At 46.1% G+C, this 17,535-nt stretch overlaps 1 protein-coding gene across 7 annotated transcripts in view; it reads right to left on the reverse strand.

Annotated features, from left to right (window-relative positions):
- The window catches only part of SEMA5A (semaphorin 5A), a 466,937-nt gene that overhangs the window by 51,852 nt on the left and 397,550 nt on the right, over positions 1-17,535 (reverse strand). For all 7 annotated transcript variants that reach the window (XM_045082005.1, XM_045082008.1, XM_004761227.3 and 4 more), the window contains one exon: positions 11,441-11,588. In XM_045082005.1, coding sequence (XP_044937940.1) covers positions 11,441-11,588 — 148 coding nt within the window. The remainder of the gene's footprint in view (positions 1-11,440; positions 11,589-17,535) is intronic.

The following is a 17,535-nucleotide window of genomic DNA, read 5'->3' on the forward strand; positions in this document are numbered from 1 at the left end:
GTCTCGTCACATCAGCGTGTGCTCAGGCAAATCCCCATTAAGACCGTGACGTACGCAGGGCTCTGCCAAGCTGAGTCAACCAGATGAGGATCACACAACAAGAAGTTCCATCAATTCAGGAAACGACAAAGTCGTTGATTGAAGCCATTTCTCTCCCAGTTTTCGTCGGCTTATTTACTGGATTCTGGAGAGTTTCAGAAAGGAGTCCGCGGAGGCGCTTTGCCCACCATTGTCATGATGACCCCACCCTCCCCCGGGTCTTCTATCAGTCGGTTGCGTATACCGCGGGCCTCAGAGCCGGAGGGTGGGGTGTGCGAATGTTCTTCGCATGCATTCCTCGCCTAGCCCCAGCCTGCGCAGGGGGGTCTTCCGTGACACACACATTGTCGGAAGAGGAGGGTGGCCGGAAGGACCTGAAGAAGCCAGTGAATGCGAGAGCCTGTCCCTGACTCTAACAGCGCATCAGGCCGGGAGGTCCTCATCTCCAAATGAGACAGCTTCACAGCACAGCATCTGAAGGCCAGTGTGGGTGGACAATGCAGTTGCTTTTTAACTGCAAGAGAACATTCTCTTTCGCTGCAGGGCAAGTGCCTGATGCGCCTGGAAACAGACAAGGCGAGCTATGGAAACTGACCACACATAAGGACACCCAGAACTGACCACGTAGTAAGGACTACGGGACTCCAGAAGCCTTCTCTCCGGATAAACCACGATTAGCCCAGAAGTGTCAGCAGGGCTACAGTCAGAGACTGAAGCTGTGCTTGGAAAAGAACACTCGCTGATTGTTTTCGAGGAACTTGTACTAAGGCGAACATTTAGAAAGTCACATTTAATTACAGGTTTTGCTGCAGTTAAAGATCTGGCATCACTTGCAAGAGACCTGAGTTTTCCTACAGCTGAGAATCTGTTGTGCCTTCCAAAGTCAACTTTCTTCTGTGCAAATTCACGCAGACCTAGGCAGATTTGCAGACTCATGGCCATTTCGTAGAAATTCTTATGACTGTGAACACTTTACTCAGTGACTGTGTTTCCCTAAGTAAATTGTAGATGTTCTCGTGTCAAGTATTGGAAAGTCTTTATCATGGAATTTATTGGTTTATAAACTGTAACGGGGAAAAAAAAAATCTGCGTGCATCTCACCTAAGTCACTTCTACAGAAAAAAACCGCTCTTCAGGAAGCTTCTCCTTTCAATTAACTTTGCAATCACTGCATTTGAATTCTTACAGGCAAGAACAAGCCTGTTTTGTTTTTTTTTTATAGAGTCGAAGAAATCTGTGCAACCGACTCATCTAACACTATAAATAAAACATTTTTGTGAAATCCTCCGGATCTCCAGACCAACTGCCATTTCCAGAGATTGTAGATGATAATTTATACATCCTAGAGGCAGACTTGTGATGGATTAATTCCTATCATCCATCATTTTTCTTTTCTCCCCATCGGTGTCATGCCCCATTCTTAAATTTTATCCCTGAACTCTCAAGGCTACATTTCAGCAAACTTTCACTTCGGCACGCAGCCTGGAAGGCCGGTTGATTTTGTGTACTGATACTACCTTCAAAATGCTCGCGCCTCTCTGAACAAAATACAGCATTTTTACTCTGACCCTCTTTCAGGTTTGCAAGCCCTTCCCGGAGATAGCTTTTAACAAATGAAAGCAATGTTTTGGCATTCCATGCTGATGAAGGTGTAATATCAAGTTACAGCCCAGGAGATCAACCACTTCTCTGTGGAAGACTATCTGGAAACACAAGTGAATGCGCTTTACAAGCATGGTGCAATAGAAGGGTTCACGCTGTGACCTTCTTCATGAAGGTCAAGATCATTTGTGGAGGGGCGCCTGGGTGGCTCAGTGGGTTAAGGCCTCTGTCTTTGGCTCCAGTCATGATCCCAGGGTCCCGGGATCGAGCCCCGTGTCGGGCTCTCTGCTCAGTGGGGAGCCTGCTTCCCTTCCTCTCCTCTCTCTCTCTGCCTGCCTCTCCGCCTGCTTGTGATCTCTCTCTCTCTCTGTGTCAAATAAATAAATACAATATTTTTTAAAAAATCATTTGTGGATCTTTTGCGGAGCTCATGGGAACCACAGGAAAATTCTAGACCGCCTGCCACAAATACAACAATCGAGAAAGAGCACGCCTTTTAATATCTGTTGTGAAGTGGTTTTAAGAGGCAGCTTCCAGAGACTGGACAGGAGTGAGAAAGCTTAGGGGTTGTGGGGGTGGGAGGGGTGCCCACCCCCCTTCCATCCTTGAGGATCTGAGATTCCATGGGCTTCTGGGGGGGGGCAGGAGCGGTACAGCAGTTAGGATGGTTTTGACTCAAACCAGTTGAAGTGATGGGGAACGTGGGCCTCACATGGTAGGCAGTTCCTAGCAAGGGGGAGCCCCAGCTCTGCCTCTCTGCTATGCTAGTTCCTTCCCTCAGCCCCAACCTGACACTCACCCCAACAGGCTGTCAGCAACTGGGGAGCAGCCTTCCCGCACCTCTCATTGAGGGAAAACAGAGACCTTTCCCAGGACCCCCTAACAGCTCTTCCCAAGGGAAGAACTGGGGCACTGGAGGAGAACCACTGAACTAGATAAAGTGTCGGATGGAAAACAAAGTGCGATCTGCTCAGTAATAAGCATCGCAGCCACCTGATGGTGGCTGGCGAGTTCAAGAGTCCACGGGATTCTAGGAAGCAGGGCTGAGCTCCAATTACAGAATGGCAGCTTCAGAATTCCTGGGCTCACTAGCCCGTTGGAGCGTGCTCAGGTTTGGGATTCAGGGCCCGGTGTAGCAAGGGCTTTGGGGGCCCCCCACACGGCAGCCCCTTCCCCATAATCCCAGCTGCGGGCATGGTCTAGGCAATTGTGTGCCAGCCACGTCTCCCAGGGGCACAGGTCTCACTCCCATCAGGGTCTCCTCTGAGCCCCCCAGGGACTAGGCAGCCAGGAGCTTCCCTCAGTGAAGGGGAGCCCATGAGGCTCGGCGCTTATGACAGCTGTTCCACAGGCTTCTCAGCCATCCTGGAGGGTATCTGCCCTGCTGTTCACAGCAGTAGCCTTGGAAACAAACCCAAATATGGGCTTTTTCTTCCTCCCTGCTTTGCTCCCCTCATCTGTCTCATCTGCTGCTGTAGATTCAGCTCCAGGATAAAATATGTGATCAAGCTCTGTTTTACATGGAGCTCAAGCTAAGATGCGAGGCTTGCCTGTCTCAGCTTCTACACCTCCAAGAAGCAGAATGCAGTTCAAAATGACGGGGGAAATTGCTCCATATATTTCTGAGGCTTTGAAGAACTACTGTTTTCATGTGTTGTGGTCAGGGCTAAGGTGGCCTTGCAGTCACGCATATTGCACACAGGCTGTGCACTGTCCTTCTGCAGGGGTCCTACTCACACTTAGATGATCTCCAACACCCCTCAGATTTATGCAGTACACAACCTGCACAACTGTATAAAGTGGTTTTGGAGGATAGTTACTGGTGGGTGCTCCTCCCAGAAGCATCTGGATATCTAGGTCTCCCCCAGGGATCCTCTAGTCTCTCTGACTCTTCAATTGCATGCACTCTCAGAAGCCACCAAGGGTCAAATTTTGTTCTTAGTGATAAATGATTGCTTCTTTTCAGCTTTTAGCTTGAATGATTCACTTTATCAAATCTCTTGTGGACCATAGTTGGGCAAAACAGATTTCCGTAAGCACATTTGTGTTTATGGTAACATCAGGAAAACAGCAACCTTTTAAACTTTACCTTTCCAAATTATTTTTCAAATATCAGACAAGGCTACTGAATTTAGCTGGACATACACAGGCCATCAGTATGGATGCCTGGGCTTGAGTTTGGCTGCCCCTCGCATGAGCTGGGCCTTCACGTCTCTCTGTGTCATGTTTCCACACCTGAAAAATGGTTATCTTAATAATAATGCCACATCTGTGGTTCACTGGCAGGGATACATAATAAAATCCCTAAGAAGTTCCTCAAACAATTCCTGGCCTGCAGAAATTATAATACTGATGCTGAAAAATACTATTTTTTCTATAGAAGTGCCATATGCTTTCAGCTGATTTAGAATCCAGTACTTGATTTTATCTAATTTCAATGATTACATTTTGTTTAAGAAAATCGGGGCATTTTAGAAGTATGACCTGGTATTTTCATAAACAATGCACAAAACTAGTTGTATCTACACTAGTTGTATCTAAACTAGTTGTACCTTGTAGAAGGCCAACTGGCTCATGAAAGTAAGTAAAGCTTCCAGACTCGCCCATAACAGGCTGCTCCAGGAGCCCCGGTGAGGAGTCCGCGCCTGTGATGAGCCCGCAGGGAGGGACACAGCTGGCATCAGCAACTAAATGCGCGGAAATGGATCTTGGCCCAAAGGGAAGTAACCCTTTTACCTGCAGCCTAGCCGGGGCATACACAACACGCATGGAACAAAGGAAAGAAAAATAACAGAACAAAGGGAAAACCTCCAGGGCACCTGCTCATAAAAGGGTCCCTGTCTCCCACAGCAGAAGTGCGCATCTCGGGGTAACCGTTGTTCATGCCACCTGTGCGCACAAAGGAAACAGACAACCACAAAGAACAAGAAGAATCCCGCAACTACTCGTGTATGCTCACTTTCGTGGCCCCGACTTCATGTTTCTTCTGCCGCAAGTACAGGAGATGCCCGCTGCCCAGCTGGAGAGAAGCAGGTGCCCTTACGAGGAGGCTGAGCTGCTCCCGCGGACGGCATGGCACTGAGAAATAAACAGGGTGCCAGCGATCCCCGTATGGATCCAGGAGGGAAGGAAAGGAGCCTTTCTGCTACGTGCCTTTGAATCTACCCAGTTTTGGGGGTTGCGGGGAGGTTAGCTTCTGCCGGTTAATCTCATAGCACTTGCCTCAGTATTTTCTGAGGAGGCCACAGCATCTGGAGCTTTCGAGCATCTCAGTGCTGAGCAGCCCCAGGGCCGGTTCTTGCTCTGCCAGCAGCAGGGCTCTGGCTGCCAAAACCATCCTCTTGGGACGCTGGTTTTCCCATTTGGGAAATCAGGAATGCATGAGATGACATTTTTCAAAAGTTTGCAAACTCCAGTGTGTTCCACGAGCCTGGAGTTTTTTGTGACAGTGCTATTATTTTCATCTGTAACAGCCTATTTAAACTTCCTGGAGGCCTGGGTGGCTCAGTCGGTTAAGCATCTGCCTTCAACTCAGGTCATGATCCCAGGGTCCTAGGATCGAGTCCCACATCGGGTTCCTTGTTCAACGGGGAGCCGGCTTCCCCCCTACTCCTACCCTCTGCTCATGATTTCTCTCTCTCTCAATATAAGTAAATAAAATCTTTAAAAAAATAAACAAACTTCCAATTGCCAGGTTTTGCTTGCTCCTAAATGTATCTATAGTGCCATTATTTAACCCAAACAATTTTCACTATGTGCTGTCAACTCTGATTCACCTTCGCAGAATCCCTCTGACAGGACGTATCGATCTTAACGTCTTTCTTCTTGACCTGTCAGGGTCTTCTGTAGGCTGCCTCTCTTGTTTCTAAGAAACAGAGCCTCTTGTATGCTTCCTGTTGAGAGCATATATCAGCGTCTGGTCAACTGTTTCACACGTTGTGTGACATTTCCGTAATAAACACAGCGCTAGCGGCGCGATGTCCATTCCTGTCTTTGAATTATCCTTGTTGTGTCTGACCCTGCTGTAGCTCTACTCTTCCACCATCTGCTGAAACCTCCGAGGAACTTTGAGTTACAATAATTTGGGAAGCAATTCCATTTATAGATCATAACATTGTGATGTCCTCCTTCTTTTCATGGATTGTAATTTTCAGCCAAAACATAGAAGACTTGTGTTCTGCATTCATCTTCAGTTACGTTCCATGGTCATGAGAATCTCTACAGGCTTTTGAAAATCAAGGACGCTAATGGACAGAGAAAGTTCCTCTTTCCTCTAAGATACACTTTGTAGTCAATAAAAGGAAAAGAAAAATAAAGTCCTCTCATTTATTACCGAACATCCAGCAAAGGAATTAGGCAAACGGAGTTACATCATTTAGGTCAATGTGTGCCTGTGAGCCAGTTCTCAAAATGCTGGCCCAGTCTCCCACCAGCCATTTGCTACTGGACAGGTTCATTAATCTTTCTCAGGTTGAGTTTCCCATCTCTAAGTGAGGCACTAATGAAATCTACCTTGTTGGAATACAGGGAGAATAAACATAACAACTTTTAATTGCTTAGTGTAGTTTACAGTATACAATAGGTACTCAATAAAAGTTCCATATTCTATTACATAATACAGAATGCCGACCTCTCATAACATGCCTAAATAACAACTCCAGTGTGCTTTGTTATAATTTCAATTCAGCATTTCATCAGACGCTATGTGCTCAGCTAGGATTTATAGGGACTTGCTTGAACAATTATCATGATGGTTGCTAGGTATTATCCAGAAAAGGTTAAAAATGAAACAAAAATAGGCCAAAGATCATTAACCCCAAAATGGCTATTCTGAAGTGATCTAGCTATTTTAAATCAAATAATTATCCCTTTGACTTGTCAGGGCACTGATGGGACATAGGCTCAAAGCCAGGTGGCAAAACTCCCACAGACTCTGTCACCTCTCACCTGATTCCTCACAGCGGGGAGAGGAATGGGGGATTGGAGAAGAAATCCCTAATGGTGACAACTTTTCCCAGAGGCACTGCTTCTCTGCAGATAGGCTCCGTGCCCTCTGACACGTTACCTACCTGGGCTGTCTCATTTTCCTCCTCCAAAAACATTGATAAAGTCACATTCCTAGAGCTATTGTCACTGAACCAAAGACAAAGAGAATGTACCCAGCTCTTGGTGGCTATGCGTTCAATATCTTCATTTCCCCAGATTTCTCTCCTTTACCATGCAGGGTTACTGGGAGCGTTTTATCAGGTAATGCTGGACTTTAGTCTATCATAGCATGACTAAAGAGTAACTCCAGTATGTTTAATTATAATTTCATTTCAATCATTCATCTGACATTACCCAGTAAGTCAGGATCTGTAAGATGTGACATAATAATTAGCACGACGGTTACTAGGTCATATCAAAACAGGTTAGAAATGAAGACAACCGCAGGGGTCCATGCCTCATATTTCAGTTGGGGACGTGGATGGGGAAGGCGGAAGAGCATCTGCAGTGCCTCGTGACTCAGAGGCTCCCCATCTCCCTACCCCGCCATGCTCCCTCTCTGCCCTGTGAGGTCATATGCGTGTTGGCATGTCGTGGAAGAGCAGTGAGGTCCAGAGAAGCCCAGCCAGCCGTTTGGTTTTAGAGATGCTTACTTGCAAGTGGAGAGGAAATGTCTGACCCTTAAATGTCCTTGTGTGTCATCAAGAGTCTCATTATAAACTTGGCTGAGGATTCAGGCTCTAGGGAGGGACAGGTGCTGGAAGCGGTCACTGAGTCACCTGGATACATGTGCCCCCAAGGTCCAGAGAAGAGATAGCAGGATCAGAGAATCGGCAATGTCAGGGCTCTGGGAGCTTGGACACTAGCTGGCTTTGCCTCAGACTTGCACTGAAGAAGATAGACATTAGGACTGTGGTGGGCCCCAGGTTCACACCACTTCTGGCTACACAAGATCCAGGCCTCCACTCTGGGTCAATCAGCTTTCCAAACAGCCTCAGCCTCTTCAGGCCACCAACCCTTCAACTTTCAGAACTTTTACCCCTCAACTTTATTTTTTTATTATTTCATTCTATCTTATTTTGCTGCAGTAAGAACATTTAACATTAAGTCTACCCCCAAAACTGTGTATGACACTGAAGGTACAATGCCGTATAAGCGGACCTCTAGAACTTGCTCCTCTCGTTTCCCTGAAACTTTGCGCTCATTGATCAGAAACTCCCTGTTTCCCTCTCCCCATGTCCCTTTGGGGCTCCTTGATTCCACCACCCTTCCCCTTTTTGAGTCTATGAATGTGATTATTGTAGATACCTCATGTAAGTGTCACCATGCAGTATTTGCCTTTCTGTGTCTGCCAAGTTCTCGTAGCAAGATGTCCTCAAGGTTCATCTGTGTTTTGCACACCGTGCAATCTCCTTGTAAATGCTGAATAGTATTTGATCATTTGTACACACATTTTCTTTATCCACTCATCTCTCAATGGACATTTAGACTTGCCACACTTGGCTCCTATGAATAGTGCTGCACTGAACACAGGAGAGCAGATATCCCCAAGATCATGATTTTGGTTCTTCTGGATGTGGAGGGATTGGAACCCTGGTACCTTATTGGGGGAATGCAAAATAGTGCAGATACTTGGGAAAACAGTATTGCAGTCCTCAAAAAGTTAAAAATGGAACTACCTTATACTGAAATCAATATCTTGAAGAAATGTCAACATTTGGAATTTTAAGAGTAGGGTTTTGAGGAAAAAGATAATAGCTTTAAAGGGGGCCCTTCACTTGTCTGAACTCAACTTCTTATTGAGATTTATTTGAAGGCTTGGAGATTTATTTGAAGACAAGAACATATGAATTTCACAGATGACACTTGGAAAATCTTTTCATAGTATTTCCATTTTAACATGGTGGATCAAGAAAAGATTCTTGTCTTTTATATCTTGTTCATACTTGAAATCAACGCTTTTTCTATAAACTGCTATAGTCCTCAGGAATTCGAGCTCTTATCATTCCCACAGATGTGTCTTTTACTGTGTAAAAAACATGGCGTTGGCATACTGTCATTTTCGGTAAGCTTGACTTGGTGAAGCAGCTGGAGTCCAGGAGTAACAAACAGAAATAAGGGTAAGAAGGAAAGGCCAGAGTCTCTCAAGCATCACCACCTTTGATACTCATAGTTGTCCTGTGGGGGAAGGGACCATTGTCCCCTTCTTGGAGGATAAGATAGATTTAGAAACGCCACATGAGTCATCAGCCATATAGACATTGGCAAGTGGGTCATCAACTTCATGACCCAAAAATCAAAATGTTACGTACACTTAACAGCTATTACCTTCTAGAAGACCTCCATGAAAAAGGATCCTACTTCAGGGCTCAAGATTTATAAACTATAGCAAGAATTTGACAATCAGCATATAACTTTAAGTAACTATCATTTTAAAATAAAGTTAGGGATTGAACTGATGAGATCCATTTTTTGCAGCCATCCAACAAAGCCAAGCCTCTCCTTCCTCCTGTTTCTGTCACTCACTTGGCATTAATGCCTTCAAAGAGAAAGGAACTGCAGTAAGTGGGAAAAGCCACAGGAGAAGAAAAATAAATGTTGTGTTTCTATCATACAAGAGCAGAATGCTTGAACACCTGGGCAGCTGTCGGTTAAGCGTCTGTCTTTGGCCCAGGTCAAGATACCAGAGCCCTGAAATTGAGTCCCACGTCCGGCTCTTCATTCCATGGGGAATCTGCTTTTCCCTCTCCCTCTGTGTTCTCTCTCTCTCTCTCTTTCAAATAAATAGATAAAGTCTTTAAAAAAAAAAAAAAAAGCAGACTCCCCCATCGTGCCACAGTGATACCTTCTTGGAAGTACATGACTGGGAAGAAAAAACAAACAACTCCCCCCGCCCCAAACTAACACACCCAAGAACTGACATTAGGCTCACTAGAGACACACATGACATTTGTCTGGATTTGAAAACTGATGTTACATTTGTTGCATAAACCATAGTTCCACAAATTTGGATGCAAAGCAATAAACACATTAACACGTCAGGAAGACATTCAGTTTTTACATTTATAATCAGATGTATCACACACACACACACACACACACACACACACTCTCTCTCTCTCTCTCTCTCTCTCCAGTGACTACATAGATCTGCTATACTTTCCTTCATACAGTTCTTTCTTTCATTAAACTGTTAATAAATGTAATTATTGAAGTCAATTTATAATAAGAAAACGAATAGCCTGAAATGTTTTCTCTGAGTTCTCTGTACTGGAAAGTTTAAGAAACTAAAGTGCAAGATCGACCCAGGTCATCCAGCCCTGCGGAAGCCCAGCTGAGGAGACGGACCTTGACATATGAGTGGGGATCCCTGTCTCTGACGCTGAGCCACCAGAAGCAGGAAATGATGTATTTCAGTAAATAATAAAGCTACTCCATTTGAACTGTTTTCCTAGAGCAACTGAGTGTTCACAGATTTACTCTGCATATTTTAATAAATAATTTTAAGTTTCAGCATCTGAAATAGCAATACCTTTATCATCCCAAACTGGCACTAAGAGTCTTCATTTATCATTCCACACTGACCACTCTTCATGGCCAAAATTAAGGCCAAGCCAACCCAGAAAGAAGTGTTTCTAGAACAAACAAGAGCTTCTATTAAAGCTACGGCAACAGAAGGGGAAGGAATCCAACTGCGAATCCCAATAACAGAAATCTCCTCGGGTTGGGCATATGACAAAAATGGCTCTACCCTCTCCCTCTGTCTGAGTTCTCCAGGTCTCTCTGGAATGTGTAACTGCGCTTTCCTGAAGCACTAACACATCGCTCAGCCTCAGGGACCAAGGTTATGAATGCAATGCAAAGGACAACTGGAAAGATCAGCGAGGAATGAGGCCAAGCCAGCCCTTCTGGCACGGAACGTCTCCCCCAGCACACGCCCACCCACCATGTCCTCTTGGGGGGCCAGTGCACGGGAAGTTGAACGAGGTGGAAGCCCAGTGGCCTTCAGCACTCAGTCATTCTTGCAGGTGGTGCAGGAAGAGGAACAATGGGCCTTTGGAAAAGTGCTTGCACGAGTGGAATTTTATTTAAGGGTTTAGAGTGTTAAAAGAAATATGATCTGCTAAGGCAGAAGAAAAACAAAACTGTAAGTTGTCTTCGATTCCCTCTGAACTGGCCCCAGTGTGCTCTAACAAGAGCTCCACAAAGTTTCTCAAACCTCAGAGTGTCTCAGTTCTATACCTTAGCATGGTTCATTGTGGAGACCTTATATACCATTTTCCCAAACTGAGTATCGTGAGCAGAGGTAAGCAGACTGAAGCTCTGTCACAGCTCAGAAATCAGAATTGAAGAACTCCAGCGGGCGTTTATCCCATAAGTAAATATTTTATTCAAAAAGCCTCCAAGCTACTATGAACGTCCACTATTTCCTCCAAATATTCTCTTTAACTGGAGAAACTTACATGATTTACAGCACATAGTACATGCAGAGTACCTTGAGCCTGGAGATGTCATGTTTACAGAGCATTTCATGTTTGCAGAGCATCCTAGTGCCTGTTGAAAACCCAATGTTCGCAGAATATCTGGTGCGTGACAGCATGTGATATCTGTAGAGCATCTACTATGTACAGAGCCTCCAGTTTAAAAAGCATGTAGTGTTTGCAGAACACCTAATGCTTGCAGTGTATCAAGTATGTCCAGAGTCCTTCGTGTTTGCAGAACACCTAATGCTTGCCATATATCAAGTGTATGCAGAGCACCCAGTGTGTGCTGGCTCGGGACATGGGCTGGAAACGCCAAGGTCCGTACTCACCACATTACAGCCTGCGCAGTCAGGTCCATTCTCGCAGGTCCTGCGGCGAGCTTGAATGCCGCCCCCACACTGGGCTGTGCACCGTTCCCAGGGACCCCAGCCTGTCCAGAACATGTGCGGGGGACACAGCAAGTGTTCGTTGCAGTATCTGTGATGGGGAAACCAAGAGGAAAAGGAAGCCGTTCAGGGCAATATGAAGCCACAGACCTTTCCACGGTCTGTCCCTGCACCGATGTTGAACACATGGGCATGCTCCGCGTGGAGGGGCTCTGCGTGTGCGGAGTGGTGGCACGGTAAAGGGGGCAGATGTGGTGCTGGCCATGCTGTGAGGGCACAGACAACGGAATGCACGGGACACAACGAAGAAAATGCTAAACTCACAATGCAGGATGGAGCTTCCTGTGCAGCCAATTAGAGGAGAAACAAACAAGACAAAACCCTTCAAATAGGCACCCAAAAATGGGAACACACAGAGAACATCTAGGCAGGGCGTTTATCTTCTAAACACAGACACTGAAAGATAAAGTAGGTTATGGACATGAAGTCAGCAAAACTGTAGTTAGAACTCATTTCTCATTCTTGAATCAAATAAGGTACATAATCCTATTAATACAAATTAAAGTTAAAGCCTGATTTTAGCAGGAAGCCTCACGCCATATACTTCTTAGGTTATTGTATTTTTAGATTTATCTGCAGACTCTCCAAATGACATCAAACAACCTTAATTTAAAAGACCAACAGTTATTCCAGAAAAGTTGAATAACTATTTACAAACAATGGTCCTAATTCTATACTCTCTACTTCAACTTATACATTCATATTGTCAATTACTAGCCAACTACACAGGGCCTTCGTTAGCCTTAGATGAGTCACATTTCTCCTCGGCCTTTCACACTTCAAGTGAAATGAAGCCAAATGAGAGAAACAAATGAACAAACAAACAAGCAAAAAAAACAAGAAGGAAACAACCTGGCATTCCTTAGGTTATAGCTTCTTGGGAGAAGGAGATTGCTCTGCCCATAAGCAAACTTAGCAAGACATATCTGGCCATTTGAAAGACTATTTAAATCTAGTTATCCACTTTCTACACAGAAATTTAGCTTCTAGAGGACAGCAGCATGCAAGACTCTTCCTGACCTGTCTCTCCCCATCTGGATTCAGACATAAGGCAGAGAGACTCTCATCTGCGAGGCGAAGTCCATCACCTGCAATGTCATGGTTCTTAATAAGTGCTAAATCCTGTAGGGCATCACGTAAAGGGCGTGACAAAGCACATTTCCATACGACCGGTGTGTACAACCCAAGATGAATATCGGGAAATGGACACAAGCCCAGAACAGAAAATGCTGTCTTAATGAGTAGAAAGTAAGGACAAATGGTAGCTGGTTTCCAGAAACCAGGAGAAGTCATTTGGAGAGTGCAGTTTCCAGAGGGCAAATGCTGATAAGATTCAAGTGTTTTTTTCACCAAACCAGGAAAACTCTGGAGAGATTGTGAAGGCTTCAGGGCCAGGCCAAGCCGAGGGGAGTCCACCTGATGAGGCAAAGTGAGCAAAGGCCACCACTGTGGAAAAGAACAGAATATAGAAGTGGAAAGAGTGAAGGGAGAAAGGTGACCTGGAGAAGAGAACAGAAGAGGGTGACGGGAAGTAGCATCACTGACCTTTACGACAAGGGAGCAATTCAAAGGACCACAGAGCTCGAGAGATAAAGCGGCACCGGCCGAGTTCGAGAGTGGAGACTGGGCTCCCCGGGTTTCTGCCTCATCCGACTGGTGGCCTGGAGCTCCCTGAGATCTCTGGAGCTCTCCATGTGTTAAGTGTGGTGTCTGGTCTTCAAAGAGCCCACCAGAAGGAAGACCGGAGGGAGCAGATGCCAACCAGGGGAGAATGGATTACAACAATGCAAGGGAGACGCGTTCCAAGATGGATGGACATGATGGTGGCGGAACGAGGAGGGAAAGGGACAGCCTTGGGTTTGGTGGAGCGGAGCAAAGACGGGGCAACTGTGAGTGCAGGGAAAGACCAAGAGGCGAACAACAGAGCCGCATGTCAGCCTCCCATTTGTGGGAACGTGGGAGACACGCATCCTTCCGGGAAGAGAGAGCTGACGGGCCATGGCTGAGATGCCTCCAAAGGCGAGAACCACTAAGGCACATGGTTTAGTTTCTCCAAACAGTCACACGGAAGACTAGTCCATGGGACTGAACAATCCTTTCTCTTTCATCTTCTCAATTTTTAAGAAAGAGAAGCATTTGGTTTCCCTCTTCTGGACAGTTGTACGTACACAGCCTCCCAAGGCTCTGACTCAGAGTTCAGGGCCATGGACATACTTATGTGTAGAGGAGAAAGGGAAGGTATTTTCTATTAAGACAGGGGGACCTCTAGGTAGGAGAGCCCAAACGACATTGAGGGGACAACAGATGAGAAGAACTGGAGGTCAGCAAGCATGGGCAAACATGCAGAGTTGCAAGAAGGAAAATGTCCTTGACTGCCCGGCGACTATGAACACACGTGCCGAGGATCGGAGCGTCCCAAAAGGAAGGTGTCATTCAAGGACATGTCTGGGAGAAAAGAAAACTCAGACCATCAGAGCTCACAGCATTTGATTCAAAATATCCACGGGTGCCTTGTCGCACTGTGGATAGACTGAGACGTAGAAGGCCACCACCCGTTTCCACACCGATACACTGACATTTAAATGGACCAGGACTCCTTACCCTCATTGTACTTTAAGGAAACAAAAACAAGCCATAAAAGAATATGGAGGACAAAGGAAAATCTTGCTAAATATGCTTAAAAACACTTGGCTTTTAATAAAAAACACAACAAGGGAGCTACCATTTTCCCATAGTAAAATACATCACGGTGCACAAATACTTTCTCGGATTTGCCTATGGCGGGCCAGGTCTGAAATCACCTAGCACGTTAGAACAGCTGAATCTGCAGCAGGAGAGCCTGAAAACCACATATAGCATAGAACTTGCAAGCAGTGTCAATAAATGATATAGTTGGCCACATTTTAAAGTTATCCACCACTTGCCTTCCATTTTTCTCTCTTCTCTTATTACAGTGGTCCTGGGAAAACAGTGACACCAAGGTATGTGACAGTGTCACCCTCTTCAAGGCAGGTCAGGAGGGCAGTAGCAACTGTAGGCTAGCCAGCTCTGCCCCTTCATACCTGGGTTTTCACTCACAACCCCCCACCCCCCACCCCAGGACAGTCTGATCAGAGGCAAAGCCCTCACAACTCCCCAACCCTGGGTTTCCCAGTTTCATGGAAGCAGGGTCCCTCCGACCCCCTTGCTCTGCCACCCTGACCAACACACGCTCCCAACAGCAGGCCTCTTGCTAAACTACCATCGACTCTTCAGCATCTTTCCTGGTCCTAGATAACAAGAGGGATCAGAAGTTAGTTACCTTGGCAACTCGGTGTGTTCAAGGATTTTAACTAATTTATGAATCAAATATCTACACAATGGACTGGCCAGTGGTTCTTCACACACAGTCCTCCAACACAGCCAGATCTGCCACGTAACAGCTGGACGCTGCTGACACTTTATTGGCTCTCCTGGATCTCTAGGACCTTAAAGCACTGCAAGTCAGATGTATTTCATGATGCATTAAAAACTAAGATTTTAATTTTGCCCGTGACTGCTCATTCTCATTTTGCATTTAAAACTGAACTAATAATCCAGCAATATTTCTCCATAAATTATCAATTTTTCCATAAAGCTCGTCTCTGTGAAAAGAACTGCCTTTCATAACCCCATGCGGACTAGGTTCTTGCCGTTGCATTGTTTCTGGTCTTATCTCTTCATGCTACCAGCCGCGTTCTGCTCTGGTTTGGTCCGTGCTAGTTTCTCATTGCAGCCCCTGCCAACCCTGAACCAGTCAGGACCCCGTCAGAGCCATCTTCTCCTGGCTTGGCTCAAGTGACTGTCCCTTTCCTGGAACATACTGGAATAATCAAGTCTCTGTGGTACTGGAGAAACTATACCTACACCGAGTTCCCCCTACTTTTACCCCAGGAGAGAGCTAAGAGAACCCATTAAGGGAGAGGAATGACTTACAAGGGAGCAGTATGTTGCCTTGCTAAGCAAACACACCCTATGGAGATAGAGGAAAATATAATTAAAAAATGATAAAAAAATAATCAAATAATAAAAATCATATAATAAGCCCCCATTGGTTCCTGGGACTCTTAACTTTAATAATACAATGGGGGCAGACTCTGATGTGGTCCCCATGCTTCCCCCCCCACCCCCCGAAGTCACAACTTGTGTGATCCCTCCCATTCACTGTGTGTGTGGCTGGGGGTGGGGGCTGGGGAGGACCTGTGACTTCTCCTAACCAACAGAACATAGTAAAAATGACAGGATATCACTTCCATGATTGAAACCTATATAAGACTGCAATACCCCTTTTTTTCAAGAAGGCTCTCCCCCATCTCCAGGTCCAGCGCTATGAGGAATGAAGCAGTTAGACCTGAATGGTGTAGGCAGCGAGGGACGGAGGGAGCTCTGGCCCACAGACTCAGTCTGACAGCATCCGAGGAACTGAATGCTGCCGACAACCATAGGATTTGGGAAGCACATCCTCTCCGGTCAAGCCTCAGATGAGACCACAACCATGGTCCACAGCCTGCCGCAGCCTCGTAAAATCCTGGAGCAAAGGACCCAGGGCTACAATGTCCAGGCTACAAATCCACAGGCCCTGTGAGCCAATACACATGAGATGCTTCCGGCCCTGAGTCAGTGGTAACTCTGTTACGTCATGACTCCTGAAACAGATTTTGGTGCCCTGACATGCGGTGCTCCTGGAGAAAATACCTGGAAATGGGAACATGGCTTTGGGACTGGGGAATGGGTAGATGCAAGGAGAATTTGGTGGATCAGGCACAGAGACTCTGAGGATGCTGCCTGTGAGGTTTTAGGATAAGAACTAAAACTCAGCAACAAAACCAACCCAATTAGCAAACAGGCAAAGGACGCAAGAAGACATTTTCAAGAAAGTAGACACATGGCCAATAAGCACAGGAGAAGATACTCAACATCAACAGCCCTTCGGGAGATGCCGATCAGAGCCACAATGAGATAACTGCTTTCGACCTCGGGAAAGAAGGGAGAGAGGGAGAGAGGGAGGGAGAAGAAGAAGGGGGGGAAGGAAGAAGGAAGGGTGGATGGCTTAGCCGGGTCTGGCGACACGGAGGGCTCACACACTGCTGCGAGAACGTACAACTGCGAAGCCACTGTACAGAATGCTTTGGCAACTCCTCAAAAAATGAAACACACAATTACCATCAGACCCAGCAGGTCCACGTCTAGGTTTATACACAGAAGAATTGAAATGGGGACTTGAGCGGACACTCATATGCTAATGTTTACTGCTGCGTTTTTCACCATAGCTCCAAGGTGGAAATGACCCACCTGCCGGCTGGTGGGTAACGAGGTAAATACAATATGAGGTAACCATACAGTTGTGTATTATGCAGCCGAAAGGAGGAATGGAGCTCTGACACATGGTCCGGCATGGAGGAGCCTTGAGAACATTACGCTATGTGAAACCAGCCAGACACAAAGGTGCAAACAGCATATGGTTCTATTTATACGGAATATCTCAACTAGGCAAATTCAGACAGAAAGAACACAGGTTAGAGGCTACCAGGGTCTGGGAGGAGGGGAAGATGGGGAGTCACTGCGCACTGTTTACAGGATGGGAGTGACGACGTGTTGGAAATGGATAGTGTCATAGTTACATGACACAAGGGTCATTACTGCCACTGAGCCGAACCCCTAAATTCAAAGAGAAAAATTCACAGTGAAATGGAACACCCAAATCCAGAAGAAAAGAGGAGCCCAGGATTGCAAACTGGGGGGAGGAAGAGCCTTGTGACATGAGGCAGAAAGCTCCGAGGCTGTGACTGCGGTTCTGTGGAAAGCGGGACACGTCAATGCTAAGTGCCAATGCCGGGGACATTTCCAGCAAAGGGCCGGAGCTGCTGCCCAGTGTCTTCTTGATGCTTCTGGCAAAACGTATGAGGGAAAGAAAAGAAAAATTGTGGGAAGGAGTAACAAACAGGAGGGACCAGGGTGGA

Source organism: Mustela putorius, unplaced genomic scaffold (assembly GCF_011764305.1).
Source record: "Mustela putorius furo isolate JIRA1106 unplaced genomic scaffold, ASM1176430v1.1 tig00000589_pilon_pilon_pilon, whole genome shotgun sequence".
Taxonomy (NCBI): Eukaryota; Metazoa; Chordata; class Mammalia; order Carnivora; family Mustelidae; genus Mustela; species Mustela putorius.